The sequence below is a fragment of the Gopherus flavomarginatus genome, chromosome 7 (assembly GCF_025201925.1).
Source record: "Gopherus flavomarginatus isolate rGopFla2 chromosome 7, rGopFla2.mat.asm, whole genome shotgun sequence".
NCBI lineage: Eukaryota > Metazoa > Chordata > Testudines > Testudinidae > Gopherus > Gopherus flavomarginatus.
Window position 1 is genome coordinate 55,983,904 of NC_066623.1, and position 15,527 is coordinate 55,999,430.

General features: G+C 39.8%; 2 protein-coding genes across 13 annotated transcripts in view; both read left to right on the plus strand.

Moving 5' to 3' along the window:
- Positions 1–15,527, plus strand: part of RABGAP1L (RAB GTPase activating protein 1 like) — a 567,720-nt gene that overhangs the window by 541,873 nt on the left and 10,320 nt on the right. For 10 of the 12 annotated variants that reach the window (XM_050963018.1, XM_050963014.1, XM_050963015.1 and 7 more), the window contains 2 exons: positions 4,411–4,503; positions 14,008–14,118. In XM_050963018.1, the coding sequence (XP_050818975.1) occupies positions 4,411–4,503; positions 14,008–14,118 (204 nt within the window). Of the gene's footprint in view, positions 1–4,410; positions 4,504–4,781; positions 5,243–10,228; positions 10,677–14,007; positions 14,119–15,527 lie in introns of those variants that run through there. The other 2 variants (XM_050963020.1, XM_050963031.1) reach the window with 2 other exon arrangements.
- The window catches only part of LOC127055383 (uncharacterized), a 306,171-nt gene that overhangs the window by 272,873 nt on the left and 17,771 nt on the right, over positions 1–15,527 (plus strand). The window lies entirely within an intron of this gene.

Below are 15,527 nucleotides of genomic sequence, written 5' to 3' on the forward strand. Positions count from 1 at the left end.
ATGTCACACAAGGAATGTATGGAGTCTTGCTTCTACAAATGCAGGAGTAATCAAGAACAAAAAGGAGCAGTTTCTTAACTTATAGCCCTCGAGCCTCTCCAGCCAACAGAATGAGAGTTTCTTTCTCTAGCTTTTCCCAGAATCACACTATGCCCACAGGTTACTGCTTGACTCTCTGTTTGCTTTTGGTTTTCTCTGTATTCTGTTTGTTCTCAGTTCCTGTGTTCTGTTTTTCTGCACACACACCTACCTAAAACAATACTCAGCAAAAACTTGGGTGGATTCACAGGTACAGTGGGTTTGAGTCTTGCTCAATCTCATGCTGAAAGGTGACTTCCAGTTTACCCAGCTGCAAAATGGTACCTGCTCCTTCCGGTTAGGGCTGACTATGGCAGGTGGACATGATGCTGGCCATATTGCTTCCTTGTGTACCATTGGCTATGAAACTGACATGTCTTAACCGTGTCAGCCTGATGAACCATTGGCTCAGGGGTATTTTACTTTTGTCCTAGGTGGGGTCTTAGCCTCATGTTAGTTGAAGGGTGTGTTCACACCTCTCAATCTCAATGTGGTTTTAGCATCCCATAACAAGGCTTCAGCCAGCTCACAACAATAAGCTAAACCAAACAAGTAAGGCTGTTCCTAGCAGGTGGCCAAGTATGTTTTAAAAATTTTACAAGGAGTGCTGCATACTACTGGCTGCATACTAAACTGACTGTTTAGGTTCCTGTTAATGGCCTCTAACACAGTCCCAATAAGGAGAACTAGTCCTCATCCATTTCACTTACAGAACACTCAAATGATGCCATAAAGCCTCAATACAGTGCTCTTTGTAGTTGTGTGTTTCACGGAAATGTCTCTCAGCCCTCCTTCAAATATCCTAGTATAGGTTATTGCTTACCCAACCCATATCTTTTTACTGCCTTTCTTCTGCCTGGCTATCTTGTATTACAAAGAAGAGAATAAGGTTGGTCTTGCATTGAACTGGGACTCAGGGGACCTGGGTTCAATTCTCAGCTCTACCTCAAACTTCTTGTGTGACTTAGGCTGTTTTGTGCTTCAGTTCCCATCTGTAACATGGGGTAATAATCTATACGCTTGTGAGGTGGAGAAGTGATTAGTGTTTGTGAGGCACTTGGATGCTATAGTGATTGTGGCCATATAAGTACCTAGTTAGATATCAGGATATAAAACACAAGAATTTGGGCCTCATGCTTCCTTTGTAAGCTGTGCAGAAACTCCCCCAGCTCTTTTAGATGTTTGGACCTCTGAGGAACTGGTAAGTCTGCACTGAGGCCATGTTTTAACCATCACGGCCTTCTAGCAAGTCCCTTTCACCATCCAGGAGGACTTCAGTGGTGGATGCAATAGAAGTGTGCATAATATAGAAAGTATTGATGATGGGCCTGCTTAATTGGTAGTTCTGTTGAACACTAAATACGAAATAAACATTCATATGTCATTAAGGTTTGACTTAAACTCATAAATACCTGAAAGTAAGGAGTACAGATGACCACGCAATTCTTCTCTGGCTTCTTCTGCTTATCTTCCTGTCTAGCCAATCTAATATATTTGTATACACCCTATGTATATAGAATGGGTGCTCACTACGGAGGTATGTAAGTGAATGACTGTAGATATATGCATATATGCAAACCCAGACCTTGTGAGTGTAATGAGATTTAGCCTGCACACTTTTGAATGTGCACCTTAAAGATTTGATCCACTATTAATTAAAAATATTAAGAAGTAGGTAAATTGATTGGTACAACAATTCATTTACTATATTTCTCCCTCACTATGCCCCTTTCTTTGGGATTTGGTGGCTTTGTCCTGTCATTGATCTGAAATTTCCAATACAGATCTAAAATTTTCAGCATTGTCTAAAAGAATTGTTTACCTTGCAATATAGCACTTCAAGGTGCAGTAATTTCTAGTCTAATTCTCCTTTTCCTTCATAAATACTCATGCTTTTTATATCGGTACATGCTTCTCCGCCTGTCGTTCCCTTCTTTTTCTCTCTCTGTTTTGTGCCAATAGCTGGTAGATGCAAAGCATCACACAACAGCACAAGAGACATAAGCTTGGAAGGTATCTTAGCGACACGTCATTCTGGGAACCCGCTCTATTTCTCTGAGTAAGATAAAGTGAACATCATGGAATCACAGCAGGGTGGGAATAGATTGGGTTTTGTGTAGGATTGGTTCATTTCCTTAAAATCTTACTTTGAAGTGTACATTTAGCGCTGAATGTTCAGGTAGCCTTAACAGCCATAGCATGGTAGGAAAGATGAAATGGTTTGTACTTTCCCAGGAAGCCCTGCTTTTCATATAGTTTAATGGGGTCAACTGACATATAAATGAGCATCTCCTATTAAATTATTTTCATTCCAATATGTTTTCAGGTAATAATAATAATACCATCTCCCTCTTATCACTTAGCACTTTTCAAATATATTTATTTAAGAGGCATCCAAGTAGAATTCTCATGAACATTCCTGAATTATTACATTGCTTGTATTCTTCCCTGTTCTCCTTATTCTCTTCAAAGTCTTTATTTTAGGGTTGTAGGTTTACGTTTAACAATAGGCTGCAACTGTTCCATTGTGCTGTATTAGCCCCTCCGCGTCTAGCACAGAAACTCCCTGTGGCAGTGTACTGCACCTTGCAAGCAGGATTGGCTTCCACATCTCCCAGCTGTAACTCCCCAGACCCTTTCTGCTGTGACTTTGGGAACCACCTCGGCCCTTTCCTATGGCAGGGGAAGAAAATCCCTAAATGGAAAATTGAAAAGAGAAACTATATTAAGCCCCACCTTCATGTGTGTGCACACACACACATGCTGTACCCTCTAGTGGCCACATGGCCGAATGGCCACCTTCTCTTCCCAACAACCACGATGACAGGGTGGTTGTGGTGCAGCCCCGTCCTGCCAGTAGCTGCAACGTGAATGTCACATGAAGCCTCCTGTACTAGCATGAAATGCTCCTGATTTTAGTCAGTTGCTTAATAACAAGGGGTCAGGGGCTAGAAGACTGGCAGAAATATCACAGGAACAGATCAACGAAAATCACGTATATTTTTATAAATCACTGTGACATATTCTTCCACTGATGTCCTTGCCTGATGCCAATGTATGCTGGACAGCTGACAGCTTTGTTGTTGCCTATTCTGGGTTGTATGGGGACATTAGAGTGCTGTTAAATGTCTTGTCAAGGGAGAAAGTAATGGGAGTATACACAAAGCCACATTATAGGCAATTAAAAAATAAATGTAAAGCTGAGTATCTCCATTCTACACCTTAGAAAAATACAGATGCTGTTTCTATATCTTGACTGGTTTTTTTGCAAAAAAACAGATGGATGTTTTCGTGTAAATCCAGCTGTCTGTGACTTGACTTGTTGGCACAGTTGTTTACCAGATCGGTTTGTGATTTGCATCTGTGTAGCTGACTCACTGTATCCCTGCTGTGGCTGGAAGTGAGCAATGCAGCTTTATCAGTGTCATGGGGCATCACTTAACTCTGGGACACTGATGCCCAGATTTGGTGTGGGCAGGAGAATGAGAGCAGAGCCACCTCGGTCATGTTCTTCTTGCCATTCTTCCTTTATTTCCCATATTGATACCTGTTCTCCTCCTCCTGATTTCATTCAAAATGTTTCTACTTCGGGATTCTGGTTTCCTTTTGAAGTATTTAAAAATAAACGCCATTAAGCTTAGTAAGGATCATCTCCACATGTGCTGTATCAATAACTGTTTATCTTAACTGTGCCTCTTCTTACTGTCAACAAAAGTAGAGTGCAAAAATGTTACTTTTCCCCCAGCTTTCACACCATCTTTCTGGTGACAGTGAGATAAGGAATTAATTATTCAGTAGGAGCAGCAAAGTATCCTGTGGCTCCTTATAGACTAACAGATGTTTTGGAGCATGAGCTTTCATAGGTGAATACCCACTTCGTCAGATGCATGTGGTGGAAATTTCCAGGGGCAGGTATATATATGCAGGCAAGCTAGAGATAATGAGGTAGTTGCCAATTACAAAACCAGTTTCTCTTCCCTTGGTTTTCACACTTCAACTGCTAGAACAGGGCCTCATCCTCCCTATTGAACTACCTCATTATTTCTAGCTTGCCTGCATATATATACCTGCCCCTGGAAATTTCCACCACATGCATCTGACGAAGTGGGTATTCACCCACGAAAGCTCATGCTCCAAAACGTCTGTTAGTCTATAAGGTGCCACAGGATATTTTGCTGAGTTTACAGATCCAGACTGACATGGCTACCCCTCTGATACTTATTCAGTAGGGAATATCCAGAGCTTCCTCTACTTCATGTTTGCATTTAAAGACTTCTGGAAGCCTTTTCCTGTGATTCTCTAAGAGCATGTTTGTCTGACTGTATTCCACAGGTGCCCACAAAGAAGCTGAAGAAATATGAGAGAGAGTATCAGACAATGCGAGAGAGTCAGCTGCAGCAGGAAGACCCAATGGACAGATACAAGGTAAAGGAGACACTATATGGAAACCTACTCCATTGGCTAAATCACATGCACTAGTGATCAGAGGTGCCTATGTCAGTATTTCATACATACTGGGATATGCCAATACAGTACAGAAAACTATATTGGGAATTAAAGTGGTGGGTCAAATTTATCTAATTTCTTTAATGATCACATTGGCTACTTGGAGACATTCTGATTTTCCAGGAATATTTCAGTCAAAAAAATTGAACACTCGAAAAGCCCTCAAATAGCCACATATAATATTTTTCTTCTTTCAGTTTATATGTTTGTAGGTAACTCTCCTGCTGTTGCGCTTTTACTGGAAATCTGCATGAGACGCTGTGAGACTGAGGGTGATTCTCAACTACTGACACAAAAAGGAGGAAATAATACATACTGTTTAGCAAAAACTGTGCATGGTCACATCCACAAAGACTTTAGGAAGGTGAACTCATCCAAGACTGACGTGATCCTTGTCATTAATCTCTGTAGCAAGATTTAATAATTTTTGTTAGTACAATGGGGCCCTGATCCCTGCTTGGGGTCCCTTGGTGCTACTGCAGTAGACATAATAATGAACAGGAGAAAAATAAAGCCCCAATGATGTGTGAAGCAGAATAATGTTGGTAGTTATTACATTTATTTGAATGAATATCAGTTACAGCTTCAAGGGGTCAACAACATATGGTCACAGGTTCAAAGTCAAATATCTTGGTTACTGTGGAGCAGTCAAGTTGTTCGTCTGCACATGCATGTAGCTCCTGCCACACACAGCATCTTGCCGGGTGGGGGCCTGACTGTGTGACTATCCATTATCTTGCCAGTATGGTGTTATATACAAGCAGATATAAGTATGCATGATCTTATCCTTTCTTGTTTGTTTTCTAATGCTGCATGCACAGGCAGATCAGGAATCATTCAGTGAAGCAATTTGTGAATAATTTCAAATAATGAATAAATTGGACAGTTCCATGATCTACCCATGCACAGCTATGAACAGGGGGAAAAAGCAAAAATGTGCTGAATAAATTTACAAATTATGGCCCAGATCCTGCATCGAAAACCAGATATGCAGACACCTGCACCTGTATAGGGCCCATTGGCTTCAGTTGGGCTCCGTGCAGTCAGAGGGGGTTTGTCCATGCAGTTCTCAGTGTAGGATCTGGGCCTACAAAGCACATTTTGCTGAAGCTGTTGACATTTCACCATGGGGGCGGGGGGTTGGTTCTTTTTATTTTATAAAAGTAATTGCCCTGTTTATGGCAAAACTTGGAAAAACATTATTGCACATGTAGGGTAGCTTGCCACTCTTACAGAATGGGGTTTGGAAAAGCATTATTTTGCTTGTACCAATGTTGGCCATACTGAGGAAAAATTTGTCAGGAATGTTGCAGATAATGGACAGATAAGCCAACACAACAGATCTTGAAAAACTTTGCTGAGGATGAACTCAGTACCCATAAAGTCACCTTTCTGCACTCAGGTCCTACTCTTAGCACAGTTCAGTTGGACTAGAGCCTCTGAGCTTTGATTACGTGCCCAGATGTTGTTCCTCAGATAATACAATATAGTAATATGTCAATTTTTGTCTACAAGCCCTAATAAACATGTCGCACCATGTAATATTTTTTATTGTAATATATTTGAATTTCATTATCATTGTCATAAGGATATATTCTATTGATTTAGACTTTTATAGGGTAAGTTCTTTCTAAGGTTTGTATTTCATTTAAAATTGAGGACCCTTCTACTACACCTTTTTCCTTTTTTCCAGCAACAGCTCATCTTTCCTTCGGTGCATTTCTCAGGGATGAGGCATTGAACTGCCTATTGGGTGACTTAGCTGTGAATTTATGTGGGCAGCATATGCCAGCAACTTTTTTACTGTTACTCAATATTATACATAACATATAAGTGCCATTTTCTATGTACTTTCTAAATGAATTCTGTCTGGCATACATAGAGTAGTAAACAGTTCTACAAGATACACCTCTACCTCGATATAACACTGTCCTCGGGAGCCAAAAAATCTTACCGTTATAGGTGAAACCACATTATATTAAACTTGGTTTGATCCACTGGAGTGCACAGCCCCTCCCACCCCCCCAGAGCACTGCTTTTCTGCGTTATATCCAAATTCGTGTTATATCGGGTCATGTTATATCAGGATAGAGGTGTACTACAATTGTGTACCGTATCTAAGGTTATAGAAAACAATATATGATGCTGAGGAATAGTACAGAGTCATGTAGTGAAAGACTGTTATAATGCATACATATGAAGAGGCAGAGTTAAGACTGTGTTTGAAAGTGTAACTGGCATTTCTTGATTCCTGAGGCTAAACTGCAAATTAACATTTTTTAACATAACTCTAATCCATCGTAGATCTGATTTTCTGTCAGAACTAGGACTGCATTCATGGCCAAGAGAATGCTAGTTAATTTCCCTATATAGAAATAACCATATTTACTGCTTGTTAATTCGGATTGTTTTCTTTCTTCAGTTTATTCAGACTAACACAGAACTACAATAATACTTAGAAAATGTAGGGTACTGTTCATCTTCAAACCACTATGCAAGCATATTAGCTAATTAAACCTTACAGCACTCATGGGAGATGGAAGAGCAAGGATTATTATTCCCATTTAGCAGATCATGAAACAGGTGAAGTGATTTACTTGGCCACACCCACAGTGAGTCACTGTCAGAGGCAGGACTAGAATTCAGGATTCTGACTTGCAGTCATGCAACTCCTTGTGTAATTTTTTATCTGGATTGGATCAAGTCAACCTTTTGTTGATGCACTGATTAGTAGAGTGATCCCTCACAACCAGCTGAGCCACATTTAGTTTAACCTTTTTATCTGATAGGTTTCACACGAGAAAGATGTTCTCTCTCTTAATGAGAGAACATGTCTGTTAAGTGTATTTACTCCAGTTTTGTATGTTTAATTTTATTAGTGTATCTTGATGAGAATGGTGAGAAACAACATTCGAAGACTATGCATATAGGGGTCAGTCAGTTATGACTGCAGGCCTGCATGGATGTGTAAGGGGGAGAAACCAAAGCCCTTCTCATCCCTTAAAAGACACCATTGCAGCCGTTGTGTTCAGGAGTGCAAGGACTATATTCACACCACTGCCAGTGCTAGGGTCCCTAGAACTGGGGGGATGGCACTCTGCACCTTGTCAAAGGGCCCAGGCTGTCCTTGCATGATGCCTCCAGGAGCTCGCATTGGGATGATGCTCTCCATATGGGTTGTGGCTTAAAGACTCAGTTTTCCTAAGAGAAAAAAATTTTCAGTTCATCGTTCAGTAGTGGGGATGGCTTTTGTTTAATGATTTCTTCTGAGCTCTGTGGAGCAGGGGTCTGTGAAGCACGTTCATCTTTTAGATGCAGAACATATTTATTCCTTCCTTGTTTTCAGCATGTGTTTTGGTTTGTTTCACTACCTGTGCAACTTTGGGGTGATCATTTAGATGCACATTGACAGCCTTGTTGTATGTCACTTTGCTCAGACTCATTACGGTTCTTAAAGAATAAAACTGTCCTGTGAATTATCCTCCCCTCACATGTGGGGGGCAGGGCTTGGGGGACTGCGGAGTGAGGAGGAGTTGAAGCCTCCCAACTTAACAGATCATGTGGATCCGCAGGAAAGGGCCTCTTAAACTGACAGAGCCAGAAGCTGTCTGTTCAGTGGGCCTTCTCTTCCTGTTGCTAGCAACATGGCTCTAGCCAAAACCATGCTGCTGTTGGCATGAGTGGCTACTCAGTGGGAGTCATGGTGCGGATCTGGGAGAGCTATACAGCGCTGAGATGTATTAACTCCTAACCACATTCCACAACAATCCAGTGAACACCAAGTGGTGATGATGCACAGAATGGCTGGTCTCCTTCTCCTGCCCACCCTGCCCAACACCCAGTGGAGTCCCTTCTGGGCAGTACACCTACAGAGGGGCATCTGGGTGTTCTGGTGAGGGGAAAAGGACTGCAGAGGAAGCATTCCTTCTCCCCCAGCGCAGATCTCCAGAGGAACAAGCATGGACATGGAGATTAATTTCTCTGCAGTAGAATTTTTTTAAAACAGATATAAACAATCCACATGACATTCTTCAGCAGATATGGTAGAGTGGTATGTCCAAACTGACTGACAATATCCCTGTAAGGTATGGACAGAATTGTAAATTTATTATTATTACATTCTAAGAACTGTCCAGCCTCAAACCGTCTGTAAATTCTGAGATCATTTAAAACCGGGATTTTTTACATAATCTGATTACTCATCACCTAGCCAGATTGTGCACAGACTGAGTGGAAGCAATGTAGTACACTACGTTACATGTACAGTATGATGCAAGAATTAGTTATTGGGCATGCTTCTTTTCTGCAAGTCAGTTGTGACAGATTTCATTCAACACACACACACACACACACACAAATCAGAAATAGTGCTCTGAAATTCACTTTGGGGTTTATTTTATTTTCTTCTCAATTTAGAAATATTTCATTTAGGAGAACAAAATTCATACAGACACATTTCTGCAGCAGAATAACTTTACTGTTGGGTTTTTACATTCAGACAAATATAACGTCTGACATTTTAATAGACTAAAACAGAAACACAGCCTGAGTTGCCATCCTTCAGTAAATAAATTGACTCTTAGTTAAAACACATCACAAATTGTAAGTAGAAGCCAGTAAAAAAATAGGAGCTGTGTGTCCAAGAAAAGTACCAAAATAATTCAGACAAATATTTTCCCCATATTCTGGGTGATTTTTCCAGCCTCTGAGAACTTCTCACATATAATATGGGTTTATAGGCTGAATCAGTTATGAAAACTTGGGTCCTGTAAAAAAAATGTCATGTGCAAACAAAAGCTAGAATCCTACAGGTAGACCCTGCACCTATGCAGAATCCCATTGATTTCAGTGGGCAAAATAGTCTGCTCACACAGAGCTCACAGCCGATTAGGACCAAAAATGTTAAATGTCACTGCTCTATTTACCTTAATGAAATAAATTAGAAAAGTTTCCTATTCCTACAGTGTGATCTTGCTGCAATAAAATAAATATATTCACTTTAGTTTTTACTGCTAGAATATGACCGTTAACAAAAGTTCACATCCAAAATTGCTTTGATGTCCTGATTTTGCACACAATAGCCTTAATCCTGCAACGAGATCTGTGAGTGGAACAGTTACACCTGTATGGCTCCACTCCCATACAGGAGCAACTTTTAATCTATATTAATGTATAATCCAGATGTATTAGCTTTTTTGTATGCCTGAAGTGTCAATAAGTAAAAATTAATATTCCAGGAATTGTTATTTTGGTGCTAGCTGTTGCATTGGCATTCCTGAATGCAGGGGAAGAAACATTTGATAACAATTAGAGTGGTTTTCTTCTTTGTTTAAAAAACCCCAAAACTCTGCACTATGACAGTTGAAGGAATGTTTCTTTAAAACTACAGCCAAGAGTTCATCATAGTAGCAGAGAGCGCAGTGTAAAACTTTGTGATGCCTTCCGTAAAACCTCTTTTGTGCTGGATAATTGTTCCTTTAAAGCTTTGTGGCCTTTTAACCATCTTACATATCTCAATTTTACCATCTTGGAATTAACCTAATTAACTGCTCTTTTGGATTGACTCATGAAGCGTTCAACCTGCTGCCATCCAGGAATGTGAATTCCAATCAATCATTTCATTTCCATCAGTAAGAAACTCTCCATGTTTAAATATCTGCTTTTTGGAACAACAAAATGTGAAAATTAAGATTTCAGCAAGGTTTGTGACACAGTGACACCCAGCTTTAGTAGCAGCAGTGAAAAAAAATTGCATCATGATTGGTAATTATATATATTCATCCTTCATGCTAGCTTGATAGCAGAGGGTGGAGTTTATTAGCCTTCCTGAGTTGGGACTTGATTGCAAATTTCAAATCAGCTTTCTTCTTTAAATCAAAAGTTTGTTTTAATAAGTGGAAGCTGGAGTAGACCATACCTTTAAAAAACAAAGTGAGAAAATCTCAGTGTAGGATTAACAAATCAAGAATTTTTGTTTTGTTTTTTAATTTCCTAATTATTTTGTTTGGTATTTAAAATTCACTGGATATCCTGTTTTCACTGTGTTGACACCAATGATTGAAAGCAGTAGTTGGTCTGTGACTTTGCAGGAGGTAAGTTTATTTGTGTGTGTATGTAATGTGTTTGTCTTTATTGGAAATGCAGTATCCTCCTTTTACAGACACTAACCAAATGTAACCAGCTGTCTCCTGTGACAAAAGGAAGGAGACTATTTTGGAAAGCTCCATCTTTTATTTTACTGCTTGTGGAAACAGTGATACCAACAAGAAGGGAATACTTAGTACAGTCAGTAAAAACTTCTATAAATGCTGTGTATTTAGAGACACGCAGGGAGTGATTGGGAGTCTCTGTTTACAGCTGTAGAACATCTAGCAGGTCTGACCAGTCCTAGCTTATGTGAGGTTACAAAATGCTGGTTCTGATGTTAGCCTGATTGTAGGTAACAAACTGTATTTAAAATGAATCTGAAGATTGCTCCCCCCTGCAAATGAGGCTATGTAAAACTCTGCAAAACATTTGACAGGCAGCAAAAGTAGCTCACTTCCTTTTGTGAGAGGCACAGCTTAGTTACTGTGTTCCTCTTTTTTGTTAATATAATTGTTTCTTTGGATTGAAATAGATTTAGGAACTTGCTCCTGAGAAAGCATGCAGTTCTTCATTGGTAGGGTGTGGGGAGGGGCTGGAGAAGCCTAGTCATGGCTAATCATACTTTGTATCCTTGTTCTAAGGGAAAGGAAAGGCAACTTGATAAATTATCCTCCGCTAGAAAATAAAGGTAGATAGCTGTTGGCTGGTATAATGAATAGGACTCATCTAACATTTTAAAACTTGCCAGGCAGATTCCTATTTAAGAGGAGAATAGTGCATTTCCAACCACATTGCTTGCGTTCCCACTTGTCTGTGAGTGCAGAGCAAGAGTTCTCACCTTATGCTGCTTGCTTTGCAGACACTGATGCTTCTGGCAAAAGCATAGCAAAGAATGTTAAAGCCAACCAACTTTCAGGGTTATTTCACAGAGGTCTGTAAGGAATCCAGCTGATTTCTTCCTTATCTTTAAACAGTATTCCTATAATCAGCATTATAGCAGCTATGTTAGTAATTTCTGTCTTGTGAGAAGTTTTACGTTAATTATGTCTCTTTTTCAGCTATATCTGCTGTCAGGCAGCTATTTTTGCAAATGAAATTGGCAATCCTTTGATAGTGTGAACAAAGTATTGAAGTAAAGACACTTGATAGCTTTCTATAGAAGATTGTAATTTAGTTTTACATCCAAGTATATATTACCCTTACCTGAAGAACTAGTTTTAACAAATTTATATTTCTAGCAGAGTACAGTGTAATTTAACTAAAAACTCAGCAGAGGTTTTTGTCTTTAAAAGATGTTTACTTGACTTGTGTCAAGTCATAACAAGGTTCTTTCATTTAAGGCTTCAGTAACCATGTAGCAGTTGTTTAATGTATGATGTCTTCAAAAGGAAACAAATCTACCTTCCTGTGCAGAGCAATATTTCAGGCACTGTTGCACAATAAGGTCACACTGAAGACTAGGTATTTGCAAAGGCTCCACTTCCTGGCACAGAGGAAGCTGTTTAACAACAGGAGAGTTTTTTTCTTTTCTTTTTTTAAAACATCCTTTTTGAGCAGTTCTCCTTGTTTGTTTTGGCAGGCATATAAAATATTCTTGCAGCAGGAGGATGTTGGAGCAAAAACAGGATTGTATCTCTGTTGTAGGGTTGCCAGTTTTGGTTGGAGGTTTTTCTGTAGGTTTCATCATGACATAATCAATAATTAAAGATTAATCTGTAATTCCTGGAGATTTCAGGGCAATCCTGAAGAGTTGGCAACCCTTCTCTGTTGGGATTTTAATGCCTCACCCATATCTTCCATTAGGATTGTTAGGAACATAGTTGTGGAGTAGGAGGAAAATTAAGAAAGCTGAGTAGCATGTTTATGCAGTGAGTTCAAGGATTCTTTGTTTTGAAGCAATGTAGTGGTTGAGTAACTCATGAAAGTTTATTACAGAGGTAGTATCTTGCTATCTTAGAGGCTGTAATATATTTCATTTTATTTTTGTTCAAAGGAAAAAATTGACATCTGTCCTCAAGTGAAGAGATGGTCTTTGTAAAATGTTATCATGTGAAGAATCCCATTCTTCAGTCATAAGGAGGTTCTTCATAAAAACTTGAAATGTTGTCTTTATTTTAATAGCTCATAGACTTCCCCCATCCTTTCTTTGGTATGAAAGACTAGAGGCCATTAAGCAAGGGCTCAGGCAAGCAAATCTGCGGCTCTTTGCAAATTCATTTGATTAAGATCCCCATATTTAGCCCATTCTTCTCAAGTCAACTGCTTGATGAGGATTCTCAGAGCATGTTTGGCAGCCTGTCTGCTCACCCTGAGACATCTTTAACAAATGTTTCTGCCTTACAGTCCTTGGACAAGAAACATAATTCCAATGATAAAAAAATGCATTAGTTATTTCTCTCTCCCTTTTCCCCTAATTTACTTACAGTGGGGTTGCTAGTGTTTTACAATCACTTTGCACAGGGATAGGTGACAACACAAGGTGCAAGCCAGGGGAGAATCAGGCCCTAGTCTTCTATACACTGAATATTTTTTCATTTCTGAGTTGATCTGCATCATTTTTAAATGTATAAGGATTCCAGAACAAAGAGAGGCCATCTCTCCATATGCACTCTTTCTTAGCAGATGTAATTTGAATACACAGTATAATCCACTGGCACTAGACTTTGGAGAAAGCAATTCAACAGAGCTGTAGAAAGGTTCATTATTACTAGGCCGCCTTGTTTTGAGATCCAGCAGAAGGACAGTTGGTTCTACATCATTTTCAGAACATAATATTCATATGGAAGATTTGAAATCAATATTTGGTAAAATGGGGCAGGACAGAGTCTATTTTGGACCTGAATAGACTATTAAGAGCATCTCTTAAAAAATGGCTCTTGTTCATTACTACTGTGTTTTGTATGGGATTTTATTATCTAACCAATTTTCCTTAATGATCATCATGTAGAAGCAGAGTATTTTTGTTGTAAGAAGGGTGCTTTTGAACTCAGGGAAACCTACAATCAGTGTGTCATTTGGGCCTGAACATAAATATGTTTGTAAAGAGCACCATAGGGATGGAATTGGAATCACTGCCCTTCAAGTTACATTTCCATAGCACTGGTTCAGTTTTTCTAAACAGGCCCTGTCAGATGAGCTACTGCATCTGCTGGCTTAATTCAATGTTGTTTCCCACAGCAGCAATCCTGCCTTAACTGTGTACTCATGCCTTCTTGGTTTTTACACTCTTTCTCATTCTCATACACACCCACAAAATATTCACTTGTCTCTTTGTTCTTTCATTTTAAAATTGATAAGAATTAACTTATTCTCCTATTTGTTCCTCTCTTTCTGCAGAGGGAGAACCGCAGGCTCCAGGAAGCCAGCATGCGGCTGGAACAGGAGAATGACGACCTTGCCCATGAACTTGTAACGAGCAAAATAGCCCTCCGAAATGACTTGGACCAGGTAACACAGGCACTGATTTGTAGCCAGGCCTGAGTCTGAACTCCTAACATTAGGTGGTGAGGAGGGCCATGGCAGCATTTTGCATTCACAATTGAATGAGTGCAAAATTGAAGGCATTATTATTGGTGCCTTTATCTGCTCCCATTGAGTTGCCTAACTACTACCAAGAAGTTAAGTATCTAATGGATGCAGTTGTAGGCACAAATATTGGCACCAGTGGACACCAAACTACCTGTGCTATTGCACTGTTTTGGAAAATGTAGGCCTTAATCTCTCATGCAAATATCAGAATGTGACTACTAACTTGAAAAATGTACACCATACTCTTCAAAACTTTAATTTGCTATAATGTCATCCAGTATGTCTCTTACCTCACACATTCCTCTACTCTTCCAAAACCATCTAATTTTAGCTCCAGTTACCAAGGTAGCAGACAGCACTCCCAAGAAAGCTGAGCGAATGTTGAGATGTTTAGTATTTCCATCAGTAATCTGGTTCCTACAAAACCTAAGCTTTGGCACAAGAGGACAAGTGCTGGGGGAGCTGTTCACATGATTAGGTTGACTTTGAGAAGGTATACACACAACTGGGGTGCTGTCTATCTCTTTGCAATAATGCAGTGCACTTCAGAGTTTCAGTGTATTCTGCTACATTCCTTAGAGGTGAACTGTTAGTAATTATTACTGTATTAAATAATAAACAGGAGATTCTGCACTCTTATTTCAGTGAATAGCATCTTACTCAAACTGAAGCCAGTAGGTGCTGTTGTGGGGTAAGGTGCTCCTCGGTATGAGTAAGGGTATCTGAATCCAGTTGTGCATGACTGTGCTTTGACTGTTTACGATTCCCAACTTACATAAAGAAACACAGTCCACGCCACAACCCTGCAGTTACTCTGTCTTTTGAAAGTCAGCGTCTGCTGTTTTGAGCTCAGTTATGACTAAGAGCCTGAGCCATGCTGGTGGGGGAGATGCACAAGAGGCAAAGGATAAGGGCAATGTCTCTGGAGGCCATGAGTAGATGATCAAACCTTGTGGAATGCTAAATGTGTCCTCCCCAGCAGCAGTTGAAATACATGCCAAATTGTAACACTTGCTAGCTCCACAGCTGCTTATTTTCTTCCCATTCCTGCTCTTATGTTTTAGCTATCTTCTATGTAGGAGATTGAAGTGGCTCTTTTACCTGCAGTTCACCCCTGCTGGGGCAATAGCTTTGCCTCTCTATGTGCAACTGACGTCTTCCTTCCCCACAAGAATTAATAACACTTATTATGGTGCTAGGCAGATTAGCACCTGGGACTGAGCAAACAAGAAAGAGGAACTGATATTCTGATAGTTCTTTCAAGTGTTTTTACTGGTTATGTTGAACCATGTATTATGTTACTGGTCTAGGATCTAAAACCGGTTTGG